The sequence below is a fragment of the Ruditapes philippinarum genome, unplaced genomic scaffold (genome assembly GCF_026571515.1).
Source record: "Ruditapes philippinarum isolate M1 unplaced genomic scaffold, ASM2657151v2 ctg8347_1_1_1_1, whole genome shotgun sequence".
Taxonomy (NCBI): Eukaryota; Metazoa; Mollusca; class Bivalvia; order Venerida; family Veneridae; genus Ruditapes; species Ruditapes philippinarum.
In genome coordinates, this window is record NW_026851684.1 from 484 (window position 1) to 21,295 (window position 20,812).

General features: G+C 34.9%; 1 protein-coding gene across 1 annotated transcript; it reads left to right on the forward strand.

Moving 5' to 3' along the window:
• The first annotated feature begins 4,391 nt into the window (after positions 1-4,391).
• Positions 4,392-20,357, forward strand: LOC132736936 (sulfotransferase 4A1-like). Its single transcript, XM_060724153.1, has 3 exons — positions 4,392-4,625; positions 19,618-19,755; positions 20,122-20,357. Exons 1-3 carry the CDS (start codon positions 4,478-4,480, stop codon positions 20,355-20,357), a joined length of 522 nt encoding a protein of 173 aa, XP_060580136.1. The 5' UTR covers positions 4,392-4,477.
• Positions 20,358-20,812: the final 455 nt, after the last annotated feature.

The following is a 20,812-nucleotide window of genomic DNA, read 5'->3' on the forward strand; positions in this document are numbered from 1 at the left end:
GGATAGATCTCACTCAAGAGGTATGCAGTACACAAGAATGATAAATTATTCTGCTCTACCACATATGCATGGCTCTTGTAACAAGTTACATTACAATACTTAACAAGAAAAGCATTGATGCAAAGCATCAAAGGGCGTCCAAGCAAGAAATGCAGCAAGTGAAGATGAACTAGTACACATATGATGACAAGATATTCTTATAAACTACCAGAAATGTATACCACTTATGAATGAGCGGACGAAAGACATTGTTCATTATGAACTTTGATTGGCATGCTAGAGATTAGAATATTACTTGTTATTTCTTTATGATCGTGGTTATTAATAGCAACGGATATACATGTATGCAATCATTTATAATCCATATGTGTAACGCATGATCAACACGTACCACACATTTGTCCCTTATTATGTACATGTTATCGCTATTAGCGAAGACCCCCTTAAGGTATCTGTTCACAATTTAAGTTAGTAAAAATATGACACTGGTTATATTACCATGTTGATCATGTTGAGCATAATTGTTTATTATACAATAATTGTAATATCTATTAATTTTAATTTAAAAAAAAATACAAATTTTATGAATATTGTTTTCTTTTATTCTTTTTTGTGTTTATGTGCTATTTTAATACTGAGTTTTTACTACTCTTTTTTATTAAAATTGTAAAATAAATTTTAAGAATTCAATTGTCATATTGACAGACGATTATAAGTCAAAGCTTAACTGGAAAAAGTCAGTAAATTATGGTTTATCTTTCAATATATAATATTGTTTATTCTTAAACCATGTACATGTACATTGTATTGTTCTTTATCATTTTTTAAATTATCGATCAATTGAATAATTCATAAAATCTAATTTGTAACTTTGAATAATTCCTCGGCATCTTTACTAAACACGGATAACAAATTGAATAATTAAATAAAATGTTTCAAAGTTGATAATTTCATTTTAATACCATAAAAAATGTACCCTTTTCTCAATTATTGTACATATCACGGATTTATATTACATATAAATCCGTGTACATATTTATTGTTTTTATCTCATATAGATAAAATAAAACATGCTATTGTTTTTTTTTTTCTAATTGTAACGATATCAAACATCTACTCCAAAACCGGGAGAGACCGGACAATATAACGTGTGGTACTATTCGCCGGTCACTAGTAAATCCTGGTCAAAATAGACCGGGAGAGACCGGCATTTACCGATAGGAGTGATAAAAAGATATATCTATAAATAGGGTTTTTTGGAATATTTAGGTCATCAACTGATCATTCTAGGATACATGTACAACAATAACATACCATGACATGATAACCGACTGTGTACTACAAAATGATAAATAAAAAACCCGAAGAGCGCGATTTATTGACGGAAAAGGTTTATTTCATTTGTAAATGTTTGCATTGCGAAAATTCATTGTAACATATCGCGACATTTCATTCTTATTTAATAATAATCAAGCACCCTCATACCGATCGGAATTTTCGGCTTTTATTATGACCGACTAAAAGGCTCGAGAAGTTGCTGTCGCCCTTTCACAAAATCTGATCTCATTCCATAAGAGCGCCGCGCTTCGGCGCGGACGCCAATCAAAGGGCTGCAGCTCTTTGGTATTTTCTGATCTTTGCAATCTAAATCATACTGACTATCTGTATGTACTTTCCTGTATAAGTTTAGTTTTATATACTATTATTCATCTTACGCAGCGACAGCGTTTTGATTTTCTTCTATAACAGTTTGAGATTTACATATGGAATTTTGCATGAAAAAAAATTGCCTCGACTAGAATTTGAACCATAGGCCTCTCACACCCTCAACGAGACCGCTTACCTCTGCACCACGGCGAAGTTATACATATGAACCTTGAATAAAAACGAATACATTATGATCATTATCTAGATCTCCAAAATTCATTAAATAAGCTTCATGAATACTGTAATAAATGGGGATTAGAAGTTAATGTTAACAAAACCAAAATCGTAGTTTTTCGTAAGAGGGGTGGTTTAAGAGCAGGAGAAAACTGGTTATATGGTCAAGATAATATAGAAATTGTAAATGATTTTAATTATCTAGGTGTCACATTGAATTATACAGGAAATTTTAACTTAAATACTCAAACTTTGTATGGTAAAAGTTTAAAAGCCCTAAATAATTTAGTGGCAAATTTGAAAAAATATGAAACAAAACCAAAAATAGCCCTACAGTTGTTCGACTCTTTTATTGGTTCTATTTTAATGTATGCAAGTGAAGTATGGGGTTTTTACAAATCAAAAAAAGTTAGAAAATATTCATTTGAAATTTTGTAAAACTATTCTTGGTGTTAGAAAATCTACTAGTAACGTAGCTGTGTATGGTGAACTTGGAAGATATCCGTTGTATATAAACAGGTATGTCCGAATTGTAAAACTTTGGTTTAAGATAATAAGTTCAAGTAATATTATTATAACTACAATTGTTAATTCATGTATGTCTGATATAAATATAGGGTATACAAACTGGTTTGCAAATGTACGAAATCTATTAGAAAAAATACGGTTTTTTTTGATGTATGGTTAAACCCTTTAAGCGTTAATCAAAATTGTTTTTATTGTCGTTTTTAAACAGAGATTAATAGATGAATATTTTACAAGAATGGAGAGCTAGTATTAATTGTAATGATGTATTATTTTTATATAAATCAAGTAAAGGACAGTTTTTTGAAATGTCACCTTATTTAGAAAATATTGTATCAAGAAACTAAGAATAGCTTTGACAAAAATGCGTATTTCAGCTCATAATCTTAGAATACAGACAGGTAGATATTCACGTGAAAGAGTAGAGCGTAATTTAAGATAATTGTTTTAAAATTTGCAAAATACAAATGAAATTGAGGACGAGTTTCCATTTTGTGTTTAAGTGTCCTGCATATGAAAATTTAAGAAATATATATATTAAGAATTATTATAGAAATAGACCAAGTATGTTTAAGTTTACTCAATTATTAAAAAGTGATAAAAATAAAGAAACAATTATGCTTTGTAAATATATTAATGAAGCTTTCAAATTAAGATATCAGATTATTAATGCTTAGATATATGTATTTTCAACCTACTTTTATGTATACCTAACAGATCCAACTAATGAAAGTTTTATTGTGTATACTACTGTGTATGTAATATCCATTATGCTTTAATATTTGTGTCATCTCTATTTTGTTTTGTCCATCCAATATAATTATTATGTTTACTTTCATGTCATTGTATTTTTCATGTCATTATATATGTATGCTTGTATATATGTTAATCACGAGAAACTTGTAGTTTAAGTGAAATAAACGTTCTTCTTCTTCTTCTTCTTCATTATGTAATTCTAAATTGAGAATTTCCATTTCGTGTTTGTAATCCTTATTAATTTCGAGGTATTTTGTTCACGATAAACGTGTTGTTTAACTGTAATATGTCTCGTGTAATTTATGTACGTATATTTATTATGGATACGGAGTTCAGTAATTCACAAATGTGAATAGATTGAAGTAAGAACACAGATCTATGTGAGCTTTTCAAGTTTAATCTCAGAAGTGGCTAGTGGCGGGAATCGCCTGTCTATACATAAGAACTGCCCATTCAAGCATTAATGGAATAGTACTGATAGTATAAAGGTCAAGGTAAAATAATCATGCAGGTTAGACTAGTATCTGATATTGTTACAGTTTAACACTGATGAAAATAATTTATCGAAAATCTTCTCGCCAAAACAGTCCGACATGACTTTGTATATATTCCACTACTCGACAGTCAGATTTATTTGTGTACTACGCTCTGGAGTATTCGGTAATTGGCATAGCTAAAAATAGCATTTTCATTGATTAAAATGATATTCATGATAATCCGAAGCTTTACGGAAATAGCCGAACATTTTTCATTGGGTAAAAAAGATATTCATCCGCGAAATTTGTGATTGTAACCTCATATTTTCTATTGACTAATCTAAAAACTTTTAATGCACTGTAATTCGTTAAATGCCTACATTAAAAATTATTCTTTCTTTTAAATTGCTGGTTTTTAAGCAGTTTTTGAGTAAGAACTATTTGCGTTGTTAGGACTGTTAGGAAATTTTGTGTTAGACCGTGGGAGTTAGCTATGTATTTACTGATCATACGATCAGAAAATACAAAAACCTTCTTAACAAGTTAACCTGTCAATTAAACTCGATGCTATTTGAACATACCTTAACATTATACTTATAACTGTTTTTTTTGGTATTTTTTCTTTTTTTCGCCGTGACAATCACATTGCTGCATTTCCCAGCAATTTTTTACTTGTTCACTACAGTGATTACAACTGTGTTTGTAAATATAGGATGAGTATACAGATAAGCAGTAAATTGACCTTATCTACACATAACAAACAGGTGACATTGTTTTAATATGATAACATAGCAAAATAGGTAGACAGTGTTTAGTTTGGCCTATTCGTGGACACAATAATGATGGCTTCGAATAAAAGCATATTACCGCAGAGGGAAATCTACAAGGGTGAAGTTATATACAGTAAACTGCGCGAGGAAATGGACCAAGTTGAAAGTATGAATACCAGACAAGATGATGTGTGGGTATGCAGTTTTCCGAGATCCGGTAAATGTATTTTCATTTTTTGATATCATTTTTATGATACGCTGTGAAATTTGCTATCTTTTAAGTTACATTTAATCAATTTCACAAAAACAGAAATAGCGACATTTCATTAAAAAATTAAGTTTCATATCGACTTTAGATCTTGTTTTGGTGTCCAGACAACCAAAATGAGTTTTTTATGAGCATAAAAATGTGTAACCTCATTGTGGCGAAAATGAAAGTTCAATTTCTGTTTGCATGAGAAACTCCGCTTCAGATCATCACAAACATGGCTGTAAGTAACAGTCCTAATTTAACGGTATATTTCCGAATTTCAACGGATGTTTTCATATAAATTTAATCTTTTTTATGAGATGATAATTTTTCTAAACCCCAGGTCTAGTGCACCGTGAAGCTTAAACGGTTTAAAGTGTGTTTGCACAAGAAAATTTTATATTTGCTGTGTTCCGGATAGCAACTATAACACCGTGACGTAGCGCGTACACGAGTTGATTATAGTCTTCATTTGCATGTTAAAATTCGTATACAAACTTTAGTGTTACCGTGGGGTTTTCCATTTAAAATCCTAATTTATGAACAATATTTGATGCATTTACAACGATACTGTAAAAAAGGTTAATGAAACTGTAGAATGCTTGGTTTTTAGGCCGACGGCAAAAATAGTTAATGTAGCTTTAAATGATGTTTGGCTCGAAGTGTCGACTTTCCCTTCTTTTTACATTACTGTTGGGTTGCTGGACACTAAGATAAACTTTATAAGAAGGATAAAACAAATCTTTGAAAAATCAATTAGTAAATCAAAATAAGTTTACATTTTGCCATTGTTCTTTAAAATTCTATAATCTATTTCGTATGAAAGATAAATAATTCGCATGGCTATTTCCTAAAAAATATCCATCGGTAATTATCTGTTTGTAACGTTCAATTTTCAAAAAAAGAGTGGGACAGTCTTTTCAGCAGAATTATATTTTATTTTAAACATTTTTCAATATCAAGTGTTGGTAAATCAACATTATAACAGTCAATGTTTTGATATATATATAAGCAAAAACGCTAATTTAAATTTGCCGTAGCTTTCGGCCTTCTTCAGCAGCATTTATTCTACATACAAATATATCAAACAAAACAATGGAAGTGACGTAACGTCAATGAACGACGCCCGCCGTGGCGTTGTTTGCAGTCTGCCGGACAAAAAAATCAATACCATATGGACTTGCCCTCCGTGCTAAGCGAATATGTACTAATGAATCGACTTACAAACAACATAGAGAAAATATTAAAACTCAGTTACAGAAACGAGGCTATGAAGATCGACATATTGAAACAGAATTAAATAAAGTAGATAGTAAAAAAAGAAGTGACCTATTACATTATAATGAAGATAAAGAAAACACTGAAAGAATCCCCTTTGTACTGACATTTTCCAGAGCGCTTCCGAATGTAGGACAAATAGTACGAAAACACCTACCTGAATTACACACCTCAGATAGAATGAAGGAAATATTCCCGAATCCACCAATTGCAGCATTTAGAAGAGATAATAACCTACAAGACATTCTCGTTCATAAGAAACACAATAAACTATTTTTTCAACAGCCGAATTCCTGTGCTCCTTGCAGATCCAAAAAGTGTGCGATTTGTCCGTACGTTATTGAAGCAGACACATTCATTGGTGTGAACGGGGCCTCGTATAAGGTTCGAAATCAGATCACGTGCAAATCTACGAATGTTGTGTATGCAGTTTATTGTAAGCGTTGCGAACGTTATATTTATGTTGGAGAAACAGGGGATACGTTGTACCAAAGACACCTTCTTAACCGATCCGTTAGCGGTGCATTTTTACACGAACGACCACACAGTTAATGATTTTTCAATAATGGGGCTGGAAAAGCTATACGGGAATGACCAATACAGAAAAACAATAGAAAACTTGTGGAAAAATAAATTTAGAACCTATAGACCGTATGGAGTTAATACCAAAGAAGTTATCACAAGAACTTCTGACAAGTTGTCATAAGTAACAGTTCCTCCCCATCCCCCTGCGTGTACCGGGTAAGTTTGCATTCCAAGAATGTCTATCAATATTCCATGATAACCGCCGTATGAACACATCTGCGGATGTTTCTAAATTCAAAATTTTACTATTTCACGTTTAAATGTTGAATTCTGCTTAAGCCGGTGCTAGGGGGCGTGGACGGTAATTTGCACTTTCCAGTGCCGTCCATGAACAGGCTCAATCAAACCGAGCCTGCAACATTTTCAATTTTGCCGTGTTGGGCTTTCTTAAGGGATTCTGTATTTATCTATTTTATGATCACATCCGTGTTATTTGTGCCGTGTGGCGGTTGTAAAAAGTCTCCCCGTACATTTAATCAATGATGTTATATTTTCGATCCTTGAAGATCGATCAGCACGACATTATTGTTGTGCTTGTGGTATTTTTAGTTTCAACTTTTCGGCATTTTCTAGTTGGGTGGTTCCAATATTCTTACTTGAATAATGTTGAATCACCCTTAGGATATGTTGCCTGCTTTTTTCATGGAATGGCACGGAAGTGTCACATTGAAGGTTCCATGATAACCGCCGTATGAACACATCTGTGGATGTTTCTAAATTCAAAATTTTACTATTTCACGTTTAAATGTAGAATTCTGCTTAAGCCGGTGCTAGGGGGCGTGGATGGTAATTTGTCCTTTCCAGTGCCGTCCATGAACAGGCACAATCAAACCGAGCCTGCAACATTTTCAATTTTGCCGTGTTGGGCTTTCTTTAGGGATTCTGTATTTATCTATTTTATGATCACATCCGTGTTATTTGTGCCGTGTGGCGGCTGTAAAAAGTCTCCCCGTACATTTAATCAATGATGTTATATTTTCGATCCTTGAAGATCGTTCAGCACGACATTATTGTTGTGCTTGTGGTATTTTTAGTTTCAACTTTTCGGCATTTTCTAGTTGGGTGGTTCCAATATTCCTACTTGAATAATGTTGAATCACCCTTAGGATATAGTCTGCTTTTTAAATTTGTCTTTTGACGTATTATCTGTGATACGCAGGCTTCATAACCTCTGATCCCCTTTCAAAATTCCATAGTATTTAGTTCCGCCCATTGTTTTCTCGTTTAGGGCACACGCTTTTTTTTACTTGGGGACCATACGCCGCTTTTCATGGAATGGCACGGAAGTGTCACATTGAAGGTTCAATGATAACCGCCGTATGAACACATCTGCGGATGTTTCTAAATTCAAAATTTTACTATTTCACGTTTAACTGTTGAATTCTGCTTTAGCCGGTGCTAGGGGGTGTGGACGGTAATTTGCACTTTCCAGTGCCGTCCATGAACAGGCTCAATCAAACCGAGCCTGCAACATTTTCAATTTTGCCGTGTTGGGCTTTCTTTAGGGATTCTGTATTTATCTTTTTTACTGATCCCTGTTGTGTGCGATAGGCAACCTACATGTCCGTCTGTCTCTTTTTAGTCTTCACGCTCAGAAATCTCATGAAAAATAAATTTCCATTTTCATCAGCTCACGTGACATTTTTAAGCCATAACTATAATTTCACGTCTTCATTTTCATTTTTGTTTCTTTGATTAACCCCCCCCCCCCCTTCCCCCGGTCTCCTGTCCCCTTCCCCTTTGTGGGCCTATTATTATTTTCTTTGAATTCCTAATCAGTTACAAATTATTTATCATTTAATGATTAACGTGTCGTTGCCCTGTCCTTTTTATGTTTGGGGTCCACCTTGGCTCCTTGCCATTGGTTCTTGTTGCTGGGTCATATGGGGGTTGCGTTCATTGAACGCCGCCTTTCCTTGATGATCTTGTTTTTCATATTTCATTCCCTATTGTTTTTTTCTTCTTATTTAGATTTTGATTTTCCTTTGAATGGGTCCAGGTTTTTTTAGTGTGTCGGGGGGCCGACGTACTGTGAACGTTGCCTTTGCCTTGTTGATCTTTATTCTTGTTTTTTTTAAAGAAACACATATATGAATAACTTTACGCATTTTTTACTTGGGACCATATGCCGCTTTTCATGGAATGGCACTTACCTGTCACATTGAAGGTTCCATGAAAAACGCCATATGAACACATCAGCGGATGTTTCAAAATTGTACAGTTCATGATAAATGTTAAATTCTGCTTAAACCGGTGCTAGGGGGTGTGGACAGTAGTTTGCACTCGACAGTACCGTCCATGAACAGGCTCAATTAAACCGAGCCAGCAACATTTTCAATTTTTCACTTTGTTTCCAGATTTTTGATTGAGTCTGTTCATGAGCAGTACTGAAAATAAAATAGATAAATACAGAATCCCTAAAGAAAGCCCAACACGGCAAAATTGAAAATGTTGCAGGCTCGGTTTGATTGAGCCTGTTCATGGACGGTACTGGAAAGTGCAAGTTACCGTCCACGCCCCCTAGCACCGGCTTAAGCAGAATTCAACATTTAAACATGAAATAGTAAAATTTTGAAATTTAGAAACATCCGCAGATGTGTTCATACGGCGGTTATCATGGAACCTTCAATGTGACACAGTAGTGCCATTCCATGAAAAGCGGCGTATGGTCCCCAATTAAAAAAAATACGTGTGCCTTAAACGAGAAAACAATGGGCGGAACTAAATAAAATGGAATTTTGAAAGGGGATCAGAGGTTATGAAGCCTGCGTATCACAGATAAGACGTCAAAAAATAGATAAATACAGAATCCCTAAAGAAAGCCCAACACGGCAAAATTGAAAATGTTGCAGGCTCGGTTTGATTGAGCCTGTTCATGGACGGTATTGGAAAGTGCAAGTTACCAACCACGCCCCCTAGCACCGGCTTAAGCAGAATTCAACATTTAAATATGAAATAAGAAAATTTTGAATATAGAAACATCCGCAGATGTGTTCATACGGCGGTAATCATAGAACCTTCAATGTGACACTTCCGTGCCATTCCATGAAAAGCGGCGTATGGTCCCCAATTAAAAAAAATACGTGTGCCCTAAACGAGAAAACAATGGGCGGAACTAAATAAAATGGAATTTTGAAAGGGGATCAGAGGTTATGAAGCCTGCGTATCACAGATAAGACGTCAAAAAATAGATAAATACAGAATCCCTAAAGAAAGCCCAACACGGCAAAATTGAAAATGTTGCAGGCTCGGTTTGATTGAGCCTGTTCATGGACGGTATTGGAAAGTGCAAGTTACCAACCACGCCCCCTAGCACCGGCTTAAGCAGAATTCAACATTTAAATATGAAATAGGAAAATTTTGAATTTAGAAACATCCGCAGATGTGTTCATACGGCGGTAATCATAGAACCTTCAATGTGACACTTCCGTGCCATTCCATGAAAAGCGGCGTATAGTCCCCAAGTAATGGACCTTTCCGGTGTTTACAGTTTTATGTAAATTGGCTAACCTGTTATCCAATCGCTACACTGAGATAAAACATAGTCACTGGTTGACCTGGTTTGCACAAAAGAACACGTGCTTATGTTTGTGATACTGTTTGTGAGCAGTTGACCTAGCAATGAATGGAAAAGGTGTGGCTAAATGTTCCGCTACGAAAAAAACGGAAAGATCCATAAAAAGCGTGTGCCCTAAACGAGAAAACAATGGGCGGAACTAAATAAAATTTTGAAAGGGGATCTGACGTTATGAAGCCTGCATATCACAGATAAGACGTCAAAAGACAAATTAAAAAAGCAGGCAACATATCCTAAAGGTGATTCAACAATATTCAAGTAGAAATATTGGAACCACCCAACTAGAAAATGCCGAAAAGTTGAAACTAAAAATACCACAAGCACAACAATAATGTCGTGCTGAACGATCTTCAAGGATCGAAAATATAACATCATTGATTAAATGTACGGGGAGACTTTTTACAGCCGCCACACGGCACAAATAACACGGATGTGATCATGAAATAGATAAATACAGAATCCCTAAAGAAAGCCCAACACGGCAAAATTGAAAATGTTGCAGGCTCGGTTTGATTGAGCCTGTTCATGGACGGTACTGGAAATTGCAAGTTACCGTCCACGCCCCCTAACACCGGCTTAAGCAGAATTCAACATTTTAACACAAAAAATGGTGTAGTGAAGTGAAGTACGGGACAACTTTTTACAGCTGCCACACAAAACTTGACACCTGGTGTTGTTAAGTATAAAAATCTGGAAACAGAGTGATTCCTCGGAAGCATTAATCACAACAAAAGTAGAAGAGAACTGCAGAGTCGGTTTGATTGAGTCTGTACATGAGGGATAATGTAAAGTGCAACATCCTTCACCCCCCCTAGCACCGGCTTGAGTGGTATTCAATTCTCAACACTTAATAGTGCTGGCATCAATGATCCCGAAGGACCAGAACAATATAACAACACTGAAGTGAAGTACGGGGCAACTTTTTACAGCTGCCACACATCACTTGACACCTGCTGTTGTGAAGTATAAAAATCAATCAAGGCTCAATCAAATATGAAAAACAAGATCAACAAGGAAAGGCGGCGTTCAATGAACGCAACCCCCATATGACCCAGCAACAAGAACCAATGGCAAGGAGCCCAGGCGGACCGGACCCCAAACATAAAAAGGACAGGGCAACGACACGTTAATCATTAAATGATAAATAATTTGTAACTGATTAGGAATTCAAAGAAAATAATAATAGGCCCACAAAGGGGAAGGGGACAGAAGACCGGGGGAGGGGTTAATCAAAGAAATAAAAACTAGAGGCAATGGGGAAGATACTTACCGTAGACGAGAAAACAACAAGGGACACAAGCAAAAGTGTCACCAAAACAGTATGAAACAACATAGACATACATCTGAGGAACACAGTGGGGCGCCGCCTTGGAACCGAGCCTGCACCATTTTCAATTTTGCCGTGTTGGGCTTTCTTTAGGGATTCTGTATTTATCCATTTTATTGTTTGCCTGCTGAATGTCTTTTGACAACTGTGGCAATTTTTAGCTCACCTGTCACAAAGTGACAGGGTGAGCTTTTGTAATCGCTTTTCGTCCGGCGTCCGTCCGTCGTCCGTAAACTTTTACTTTAAATGACATCTCCTCATAAACCGCTGAGCCAATTTCATCCAAACTTCACAGGAATGTTCCTTTGGTGGTCACCTTTAAAAATTGTTCAAAGAATTTAATTCGTCCGTCCGTAAACTTTTACTTTAAATGACATCTCCTCATAAACAACTAAGCCAATTTCATCCAAACTTCACAGGAATGTTCCTTTGGTGGTCACCTTTAAAAATTGTTCAAAGAATTTAATTCCATGCAAAACTCTGGTTGCCATGGCAACCGAAAGAAAAAACTTTAAATATCTTCATTTAAAAAACCATAAGAGCTAGAGCTTAGATATTTGGCATGAAACATCTTCTAGTGAGTGTCTACCAAGTTTGTTCAAATAAAAGCCCTGGGGTGAAAATTGGCCTCGCCCCGGGGGTCATTGATTTTCCCTTTATGCATATAGTAAAAACTTAAAAAATCTTCTTTTAAAGAAATCAAAGAGCTAGAGCTTAGATATTTGGCATGAAACATCTTCTAGTGAGTGTCTACCAAGTTTGTTCAAATAAAAGCCCTGGGATCAAAATTGGCCCCGCCCCGGGGGGTCATTGATTTTCCCTATATGCATATAGTAAAAACTTAAAAAATCTTCTTTGAAAGAACCCAAAGAGCTAGAGCTAAGATATTTAGCATGAAACATGTTCTAATGGGTGTCTACCAAGTTTGTTCAAATAAAAGCCCTGGGGTCAAAATTGGCCCCGCCCCGGGGGTCATTGATTTTCCCTATATGCATATAGTAAAAACTTAAAAATCTTCTTTTAAAGAACTAAAAGAGCTAGAGCTTAGATATTTGGCATGAAACATCTTCTAGTGTGTGTCTACCAAGTTTGTTCAAATAAAAGCCCTGGGGTCAAAATTGGCCCCGCCCCGGGGGGTCATTGATTTTCCCTATATGCATATAGTAAAAACTTAAAAATCTTCTTTTAAAGAACTCAAAGAGCTAGAGCTAAGAAATTTGGCATGAAACATCTTCTAGTGTGTGTCTACCAAGTTTGTTCAAATAAAAGCCCTGGGGTCAAAATTGGCCCCGCCCCGGGGGGGGGGGGTCATTGATTTTCCCTATATGCATATAGTAAAAACTTAAAAGATCTTCTTTTAAAGAACCCAAAGAGCTAGAGCTAAGATATTTAGCATGAAACATGTTCTTATGGGTGTCTACCAAGTTTGTTCAAATAAAAGCCCTGGGGTGAAAATTGGCCCCGACCCGGGGGTCATTGATTTTCCCTTTATGTATATAGTAAAAACTTAAAAAATCTTCTTTTGAAGAACTCAAAGAGCTAGAGCTTAGATATTTGGCATGAAACATCTTCTAGTGAGTGTCTACCAAGTTTGTTCAAATAAAAGCCCTGGGGTCAAAATTGGCCCCGCCCCGGGGGGTCATTGATTTTCCCTATATGCATATAGTAAAAACTTAAAAGATCCTCTTTTAAAGAACCCAAAGAGCTAGAGCTAAGATATTTAGAATGAAACATGTTCTAATGGGTGTCTACCAAGTTTGTTCAAATAAAAGCCCTGGGGTGAAAATTGGCCCCGCCCCGGGGGTCATTGATTTTCCCTATATGCATATAGTAAAAACTTAAAAATCTTCTTTTAAAGAACTAAAAGAGCTAGAGCTTAGATATTTGGCATGAAACATCTTCTAGTGTGTGTCTACCAAGTTTGTTCAAATAAAAGCCCTGGGGTCAAAATTGGCCCCGCCCCGGGGGGTCATTGATTTTCCCTATATGCATATAGTAAAAACTTAAAAATCTTCTTTTAAAGAACTCAAAGAGCTATGGCTAAGATATTGAGCATCAAACATGTTCTAATGGGTGTCTACCAAGTTTGTTCAAATACAAGCCCAGGGGTCAAAATTGGCCCCGCCCCGGGGGTCATTGATTTTCTTTATATGTGTTTAGCAAAAACTTTAAATCTTCTTTGAAAAAACCCAAATAGCTAGAGTTTAGATATTAAGCATGAAACATCTTCTAGTAAGTGTCTACAAAGTTTGTTCAAATAAAAACCCTGGGGTCAAAACTGGCTCGGCCCCAGGGGTGTAATTGTTTTTAACTATATGTGTATAGTAAAAACTTAAAAAAAATCTTCTTTTAAAAAGCCCAATGAGCTAGAGCTTAAATGTTTAGCATGAAACATCTTCTTATGGGTGTCTACCAAGTTTGTGCAAATAAAAGCCCTTGGGTTAAATTGGCTCTGCAACGTACGGGGGGGGGGGGGGGTGGGGGTTGGGGGGCTATATACAGGTGAGCGACGTCAGGGCCATCATGGCCCTCTTGTTATGGTATGTTATTGTTGTACATTTATTCGAAAGCTGTAAATAGAATGATGAGTTGATGACCTAAATATTCCGAAAATCTATTTATAGAGGGATGTGCTCCTATCGGTAATTCCCGGTCTCTCCCGGTCTATTTTGACCGGGATTTACTAGTAACCACACGTTTATTGTCCGGTCTCTCCCGGTTTTGGAGTAGATGTTTGATATCGTTACAGAACAGAACAAATAATTTACAGATAAACAAGCTTTTTTTCCAAAATAAATGTTTGTCAGTTAATTTGGTTACAATAATTAATGAACACAGATCAACTCTCAAATTTATTGATTATTAGCTCACCTTGCACAAAGTGCAGGTGAGCTTTTAGGATGGCCAACCAAATGGCGTCCGTCGTCTGTCGTCCGTCCACATTTTAAATATTCTAAGGACTTCTTCTATGATACCGCAAGGCCAATGTTTATGAAACTTGGCAGGAATACTCTTTGTATGAAGCTCTATCAAGATTGTTCAAAGAATTCCATTTCATGCAGAACTCTGGTTGCCATGGCAACCGAAAGAAAAATCTTTAAATATCTTCTTTTAAAGAACCGTAAGAGCTAGAGCTTAGATATTTGGCATGAAACATCTTCTAATGAGTGTCTACCAAGTTTGTTCAAATAAAAGCCCTAGGGTCAAAATTGGCCCGGCCCAAGGAGGTCATTGATTTTCCCTATATGCATATAGTAAAAACTTAAAAAATCTTCTTTTAAAGAACCCAAAGAGCTAGAGCTAAGATATTTGGCATGAAACATCTTCTAGTGAGTGTCTACCAAGTTTGTTCAAATAAAAGCCCTGGGGTCAAAATTGGCCCCGGCCCGGGGGTCATTGATTTTCCCTGTATGCATATAGTAAAAACTTAAAAAATCTTCTTTTAAAGAACTGTAAAAGCTAGAGCTTAGATATTTGGCATGAAACATCTTCTAGTGAATGTCTACCAAGTTTGTTCAAATAAAAGCCCTGGGGTCAAAATTGGCCCCGCCCAAGGGGTCATTGATTTTCCCTATATGCATATAGTAAAAACTTAAAAAATCTTCTTTTAAAGAACCCAAAGAGCTAGAGCTAAGATATTTAGCATGAAACATCTTCTAATGAGTGTCTACCAAGTTTGTTCAAATAAAAGCCCTGAGGTCAAAATTGGCCCTGCCCCAGGGGGTCATAGATTTTCCCTATATGCATATAGTAAAAACTTAAAAAATCTTCTTTTAAAGAACCCAAAGAGCTAGAGCTAAGATATTTGACATGAAATATCTTCTAGTGAGTGTCTACCAAGTTTGTTCAAATAAAAGCCCTGGGGTCAAAACTGGCCCGCCCCGGGGGTCATTGATTTTCCTTATATGTGTATAGCAAAAACTTAAAAATCTTCTTTGAAAAAACCCAAATAGCTTGAGTTTAGATATTATACATGAAACATTTTTAAGTAAATATCTACAAAGTTTGTTCAAATAAAAGCCCTGGGGTCAAAACTGGCCCTGCCCCAGGGGTGTCATTGTTTTTAACTATATGTGTATAGTAAAAACTTAAAAAATCTTCTTTTAAAAAACCCAATGAGCTAGAACTTAGATGTTTAGCATGAAACATCTTCTTATGGGTGTCTACCAAGTCTGTTCAAATAAAAGCCCTTGGGTAAAAATTGGCCCGGGGGGGGGGGTGGCTATATACAGGTGAGCGACCTCAGGGCCATCATGGCCCTCTTGTATTTATACATAAACATACAATTCGAAAAAAAAAACCAACAAGAACAACAACAATAGCATGTTTCATTTTATCTTTATGAGATAAAAACAATAAATATGTACAATAATTGAGAAAAAAGGTACATTTTTATGGTATTAATACGACACTATCAACTTTGAAACATTTTATTTAATTTGTTATTTGAGGTTAGTAAAGATGCCGAGGAATTATTCAAAGTTACAAATTAGATTTTATGAATTATTCAATTGATTGATAATTTAAAAAATGATAAAGAAAAATACAAATTTACATGGTTTAAGAATATTAGAATAAATAATATTATATAAGATTAACCATTATTTACTGACTTTTTCCAGTAAGTTTTTTACTTATAATCGTTGGTCAATATGACAATTGAATTCTTAAAATTTATTTTACAATTTAAATTTAAAAAAGTATGTAAACATAAAATAGCACATAAAACACAAAAAAGAAAAGAAAACAATATTCATAAAATCTGTAATTTTTTTTATCAAAATTAATAGATATTACAATTATTGTATAATAAACAATTATGCCCAACATGATCAACATGGTAATATAACCAGTGCCATATTTTTACTAAGTGTGAATAGATACCTTAAGGGAGTCTTCGCTAATAGCGATAACATAATAAGGGACAATTACACAAGTGTGGTGTTGATCATGCGTTACACATATGGATTATAAATGATTGTATATATGTATATCCGTTGCTCGCCCATATGGTCTCTTTCCAGTGGCGAGGGTAAACAAACGCAAACACACAAAATCCGTTGCTATTAATAACCACGGTCATAAAGAAATAACAAGTAATATTCTAATCTCTAGCATGCCAATCAAAGTTCATAATGAACAATGTCTTTCGTCCGCTCATTCATAAGTGATATACAATTCTTGTTAAAACAATTGAAAAGTTTATAAGAATAGCTTGTCATCATATGTCTACTAGTTCATCTTCACTTGCTGCATTTCTTGCTTGGACGCCCTTTGATGCTTTGCATCAATGCTTTTCTTGTTTCTATTGTAATAACTAAATCTGTATCCAGAACATCGTGTTGCAGTGCAAACAATGACCAAAATGATATAAAATTTCAATGCACTAGTCGCTATCTAAACTAGGACATGAATGTATCACTGGTTTTATGGCACAGTAACGTTCGTGCATGTAAACTACGAGTAGTAGTACAACAATATTTGTTTCTCACAACAACAGCCTATAATTTCACCAAACTCCAATAGTATACAATAGGATTTACAATATTTCAATGTTGTTAATTTGAAGAAAATGTTTGAATCATTGACAAGTCTCCTGCCGAAACAGTATGCATTTTCTGTTTCAGTCTGGACCTTCATTTCGAGTAATCTTTCATAGATTGACCACTGATGTTATAATTCTGCATTTTTTTCTTCTGTAAAATATATATCTGCACAAATGGCATAATGTCAATAAAGGCTTTCTGTATTAATAGTCTTACACTTTCCATTTCATTTTGAAAATCTTTTTTTTCTGTCTACGACTTGCCTCATGTAGGTAATGCTTCTTGCTGCTCTGGTAATATTTGATGCATGTAGTAACATGGTTTATTGAAGAAAACAACAAAAAGGTTTTGACATCCTTAACTGCTTTGCAATATGATCTTTCCCCCAGAGTTATGACCTGTGAGAACATCAGAACATCTCCAAAATATATCTTTCCCTAATTTTGAATTTCATAGAATCTTCATAAACATACATAAACTTGAATTTTTGATGGAAATTCAATTAAATTCAAGGGGTAATATATACATTTATTTTATAATTAATGAAAAATAAAAAATGATAAATATACCATTTGTCACTTTAAGAGATACAGTAAATTGCAATAAAACCATGCCATCTCTTTTTAAAAGTAAAAGCTTGTCAAATATTTAAACATATTATTGTTTCTGAAACTTGAAATCGATATCGATTGCTGCAGATTAAAAAAATACGCCGATATGACAGTAACTTGATTACAAAGGTAGCACGTGGTAGTAGATTAAAATTAAACAATAATGTTACGCTGGATACATGATATAAAAACTCTACATAAATAACATTCCAGGTTTCATTTTGAAAATGAAAATTTTTTTTGTATCAGGTAGTCTATTTCCTAATGAGATTTTCACAATAGCTTATGCCCTAAAACGCAAAAGAGAGAAAACTGAATATACAAACATTTCAATTTTGTTGGGACCATTAATCCGAATAATTCATGAGCATACAAAAATATGTTATTATCACACACATTTCGATAAACGTAATGTTTTAACAAAGTAGATACGGTAGAACAATGATATATTAGTGTCCATATTAATGCCCCGATAGTGCCAATTTTGATGCCCCGATAGTGTCAATTTTAATGCCCCGATAGTGTCAATTTTAATGCCCCGATCGTAACAGAGTTGTGTGGATTTTGATTAACAGCAACCAATAGTTATTTTAAATGATAGTCTTTAATTAAGCAGGGACTTTTCGATACCGCATCTAATTGCTTTTAGGGGTTAAAGATCCCGTATGTTGTAATTAAGTGAATTTTAAATATGTATATAATTATGCTTATAAAATCATGATTAACAAATATCTTATTACCTCCCTTTATTAACATGAAATGTTAGATTCTGTAATATGTTATAAATAATGCTTTTTAGCTCGACTATTCGTAGAATATTCGAGCTAATGCCTATTTGTTGGTGTTGGTGTCCCTGTGGTTAAGTTTTTGCGTGCAAACTGGTATCTCCATAACAACTGAAGGGAAAGGATTGAAACTTCAGACACTTGTTCTCTGTGTTTATCTAACATGATTGGCCATAGTTTGATAACTCTGATTTGCTTTTTCACATAATTATGTCTATTCTACTAAAAAATTCCTGGTTAAGTTTTTGCGTGCAAGCTGGTATCTATAACTTTTGAAGGGAATGGATTGAAACTTCACACACTTGTTCTCAGTGATCATCTTACATGATTGGAATAAGTCCCATAACTCTGATTGCTTTTTTGCATAATTATGTCCCTTTTTCGACTTAGAAATTCTTGGTTAAGTTTTTGCGTGCAAGCTGGTATCTCCATAACTACTGAAGGGAATGGATTGAAACTTCACACACTTGTTCCTTGTGATTATCTAACATGATTGGTACAATTCCAATAACTCTGGTTTGCTTTTTTACATAATTATGCCCCTTTTTCGACTTAGAAATTCTTGGTTAAGTTTTTTGCGCACAAGCTGGTATCTTCATAACTACTGAAGGGAATGGCTTTAAACTTCACACACTTGTTCTCTGTGATTATCTAACATGATTGGCACAAGTCCAATAACTCTGATTTGCTTTTTTGCATAATTATGCCCCTTTTTCTACTTAGAAATTCTTGGTTAAGCAAATATCTCCATAACTACTGAAGGGTTTGTGCCTTTTTTGAACAATTTTATGCATTTTAAACATGTTATAATAATAAAGCACTGATTTACTCGATAAAAACATCTTAATAACAAGCCTTTGTACCTTTTTGGACAATTTTATGTATTCATATAGGTAAGCAGAAACACACTTGTGACAACTTTTCGAATAGTCGAGCGTTACTGTCCTCCGACAGTTCTTGTTGGAACTTACAATATTAATAAATCTTAATTTAAGCATCATATTTATGATATAAAACCATAAAAAATTGTGTTACAAGATCTTTAAATTGAATGTTATTTTAACACATTTGTAGTCTATAAATACAAAGTGTTTTTAAGTTTGCGCTGAACAAAAGTTCATGTCAAGGGATGGCCTACCGTACGTTGCCAGACAATTATTATTACAGGAATGTTTCTGAGGTCAACTTGTATTTAACGTTTGAATAATACTGTGGTTCCTGGTTTTTTCATTGTTATTCTATAAACACAGGTACAACTATGACACAAGAGCTTGTCTACCATATAATGACACTAGATTTTGACACGGCTAAAACAGTGCCACAGGAGGAACGCTTTCCTCAGTTACTCGAACATGCAGAGGTTAATAACGGAATAACTATGTTTAAAGGTACGTGTGTGGAAGCGTGCTGCTCATTTGTTTCTAACTGGGTTATGTTTGTATGAAATAATGAAGTAGGGTCTTACGTTCGTTAACATTATCTCAACATGATTTAAAATAACTATGTAGCTATAAGCAAGAAGCACTATGTGTATCAGCGAAAACAAGGAACTGATTTAAGTAAACACACATTTGATGTAAATATCTAAAGTGAAATTGATTCTCTCTATATAAATCTCATATATATTATATCGATTGCATTCTTTATAAGTTATAACTATATAATTCAAATGTAAAAGAAGCACATGTTATATGTAAAAAAGACCGGCATAAGTGAAAAGAATGGGAATTATGAAATACTCATCATGATTTCAGAGTTCACAGGATTACAACATCACGAGAGGCGAGCATCACCAAGAATGATTAAGTCACATTTGCATTATTCGCTACTTCCGGAACAATTGCGTAACGGAAAAGGAAAGGTGACATCTATATTTTTTCACATCAAAACTATAATGCTGACGAATAAAATGTCTGGCGTTATAATAATAACTATACCTCCGTCACACACGCATGGCGATATAACGGCGACTTACAAAATTAAAGAATAAACAAATGCCTATTTCAGGAACGTCGTCAAACCGGCGTCATGCTTTGTGCGTTTACACAACGTTCTTATTAGCGTTCCTATGGTGTTTCTTACGGACTTGATATGCGACATTATGTTCTTAGGGTATGGTACTAGGACTTTGTGGCGACTTTTGCGGTTATGTGGCGTCCTCACAGAGACAACAAGAAAGTCCTTGAAACAACATAAAGTCGTATTTAAACTACCTGGTCACACTGCAAACGCTCTAGGATCGCTATGAAATTCGTCATCATATGTCAAGACAATTTATGTGCGTTAACATTGAAAAATAATACGGTTAACTACATAGTGTCAATACAAAAAACCCGGTGTTTTCAAGAACAGTACTGGTTATGGTCGCCGTAAAGAACGCCACAATTTACGGACCAGTTTTGTTACTCTTGTTTGTCCTAGCAAAAAGACTAAATCGGAAAAAGG

Bases quoted from the DNA above. Each gene is read 5' to 3' on its own strand.
- LOC132736936 (XM_060724153.1), top strand. From the start codon at position 4,478: ATGATGGCTTCGAATAAAAGCATATTACCGCAGAGGGAAATCTACAAG. The intron at 4,626-19,617 runs GTAAATGTATTT...CTATAAACACAG, and splicing joins ATGCAGTTTTCCGAGATCCG to GTACAACTATGACACAAGAG. The intron at 19,756-20,121 runs GTACGTGTGTGG...TCATGATTTCAG, and splicing joins CGGAATAACTATGTTTAAAG to AGTTCACAGGATTACAACAT.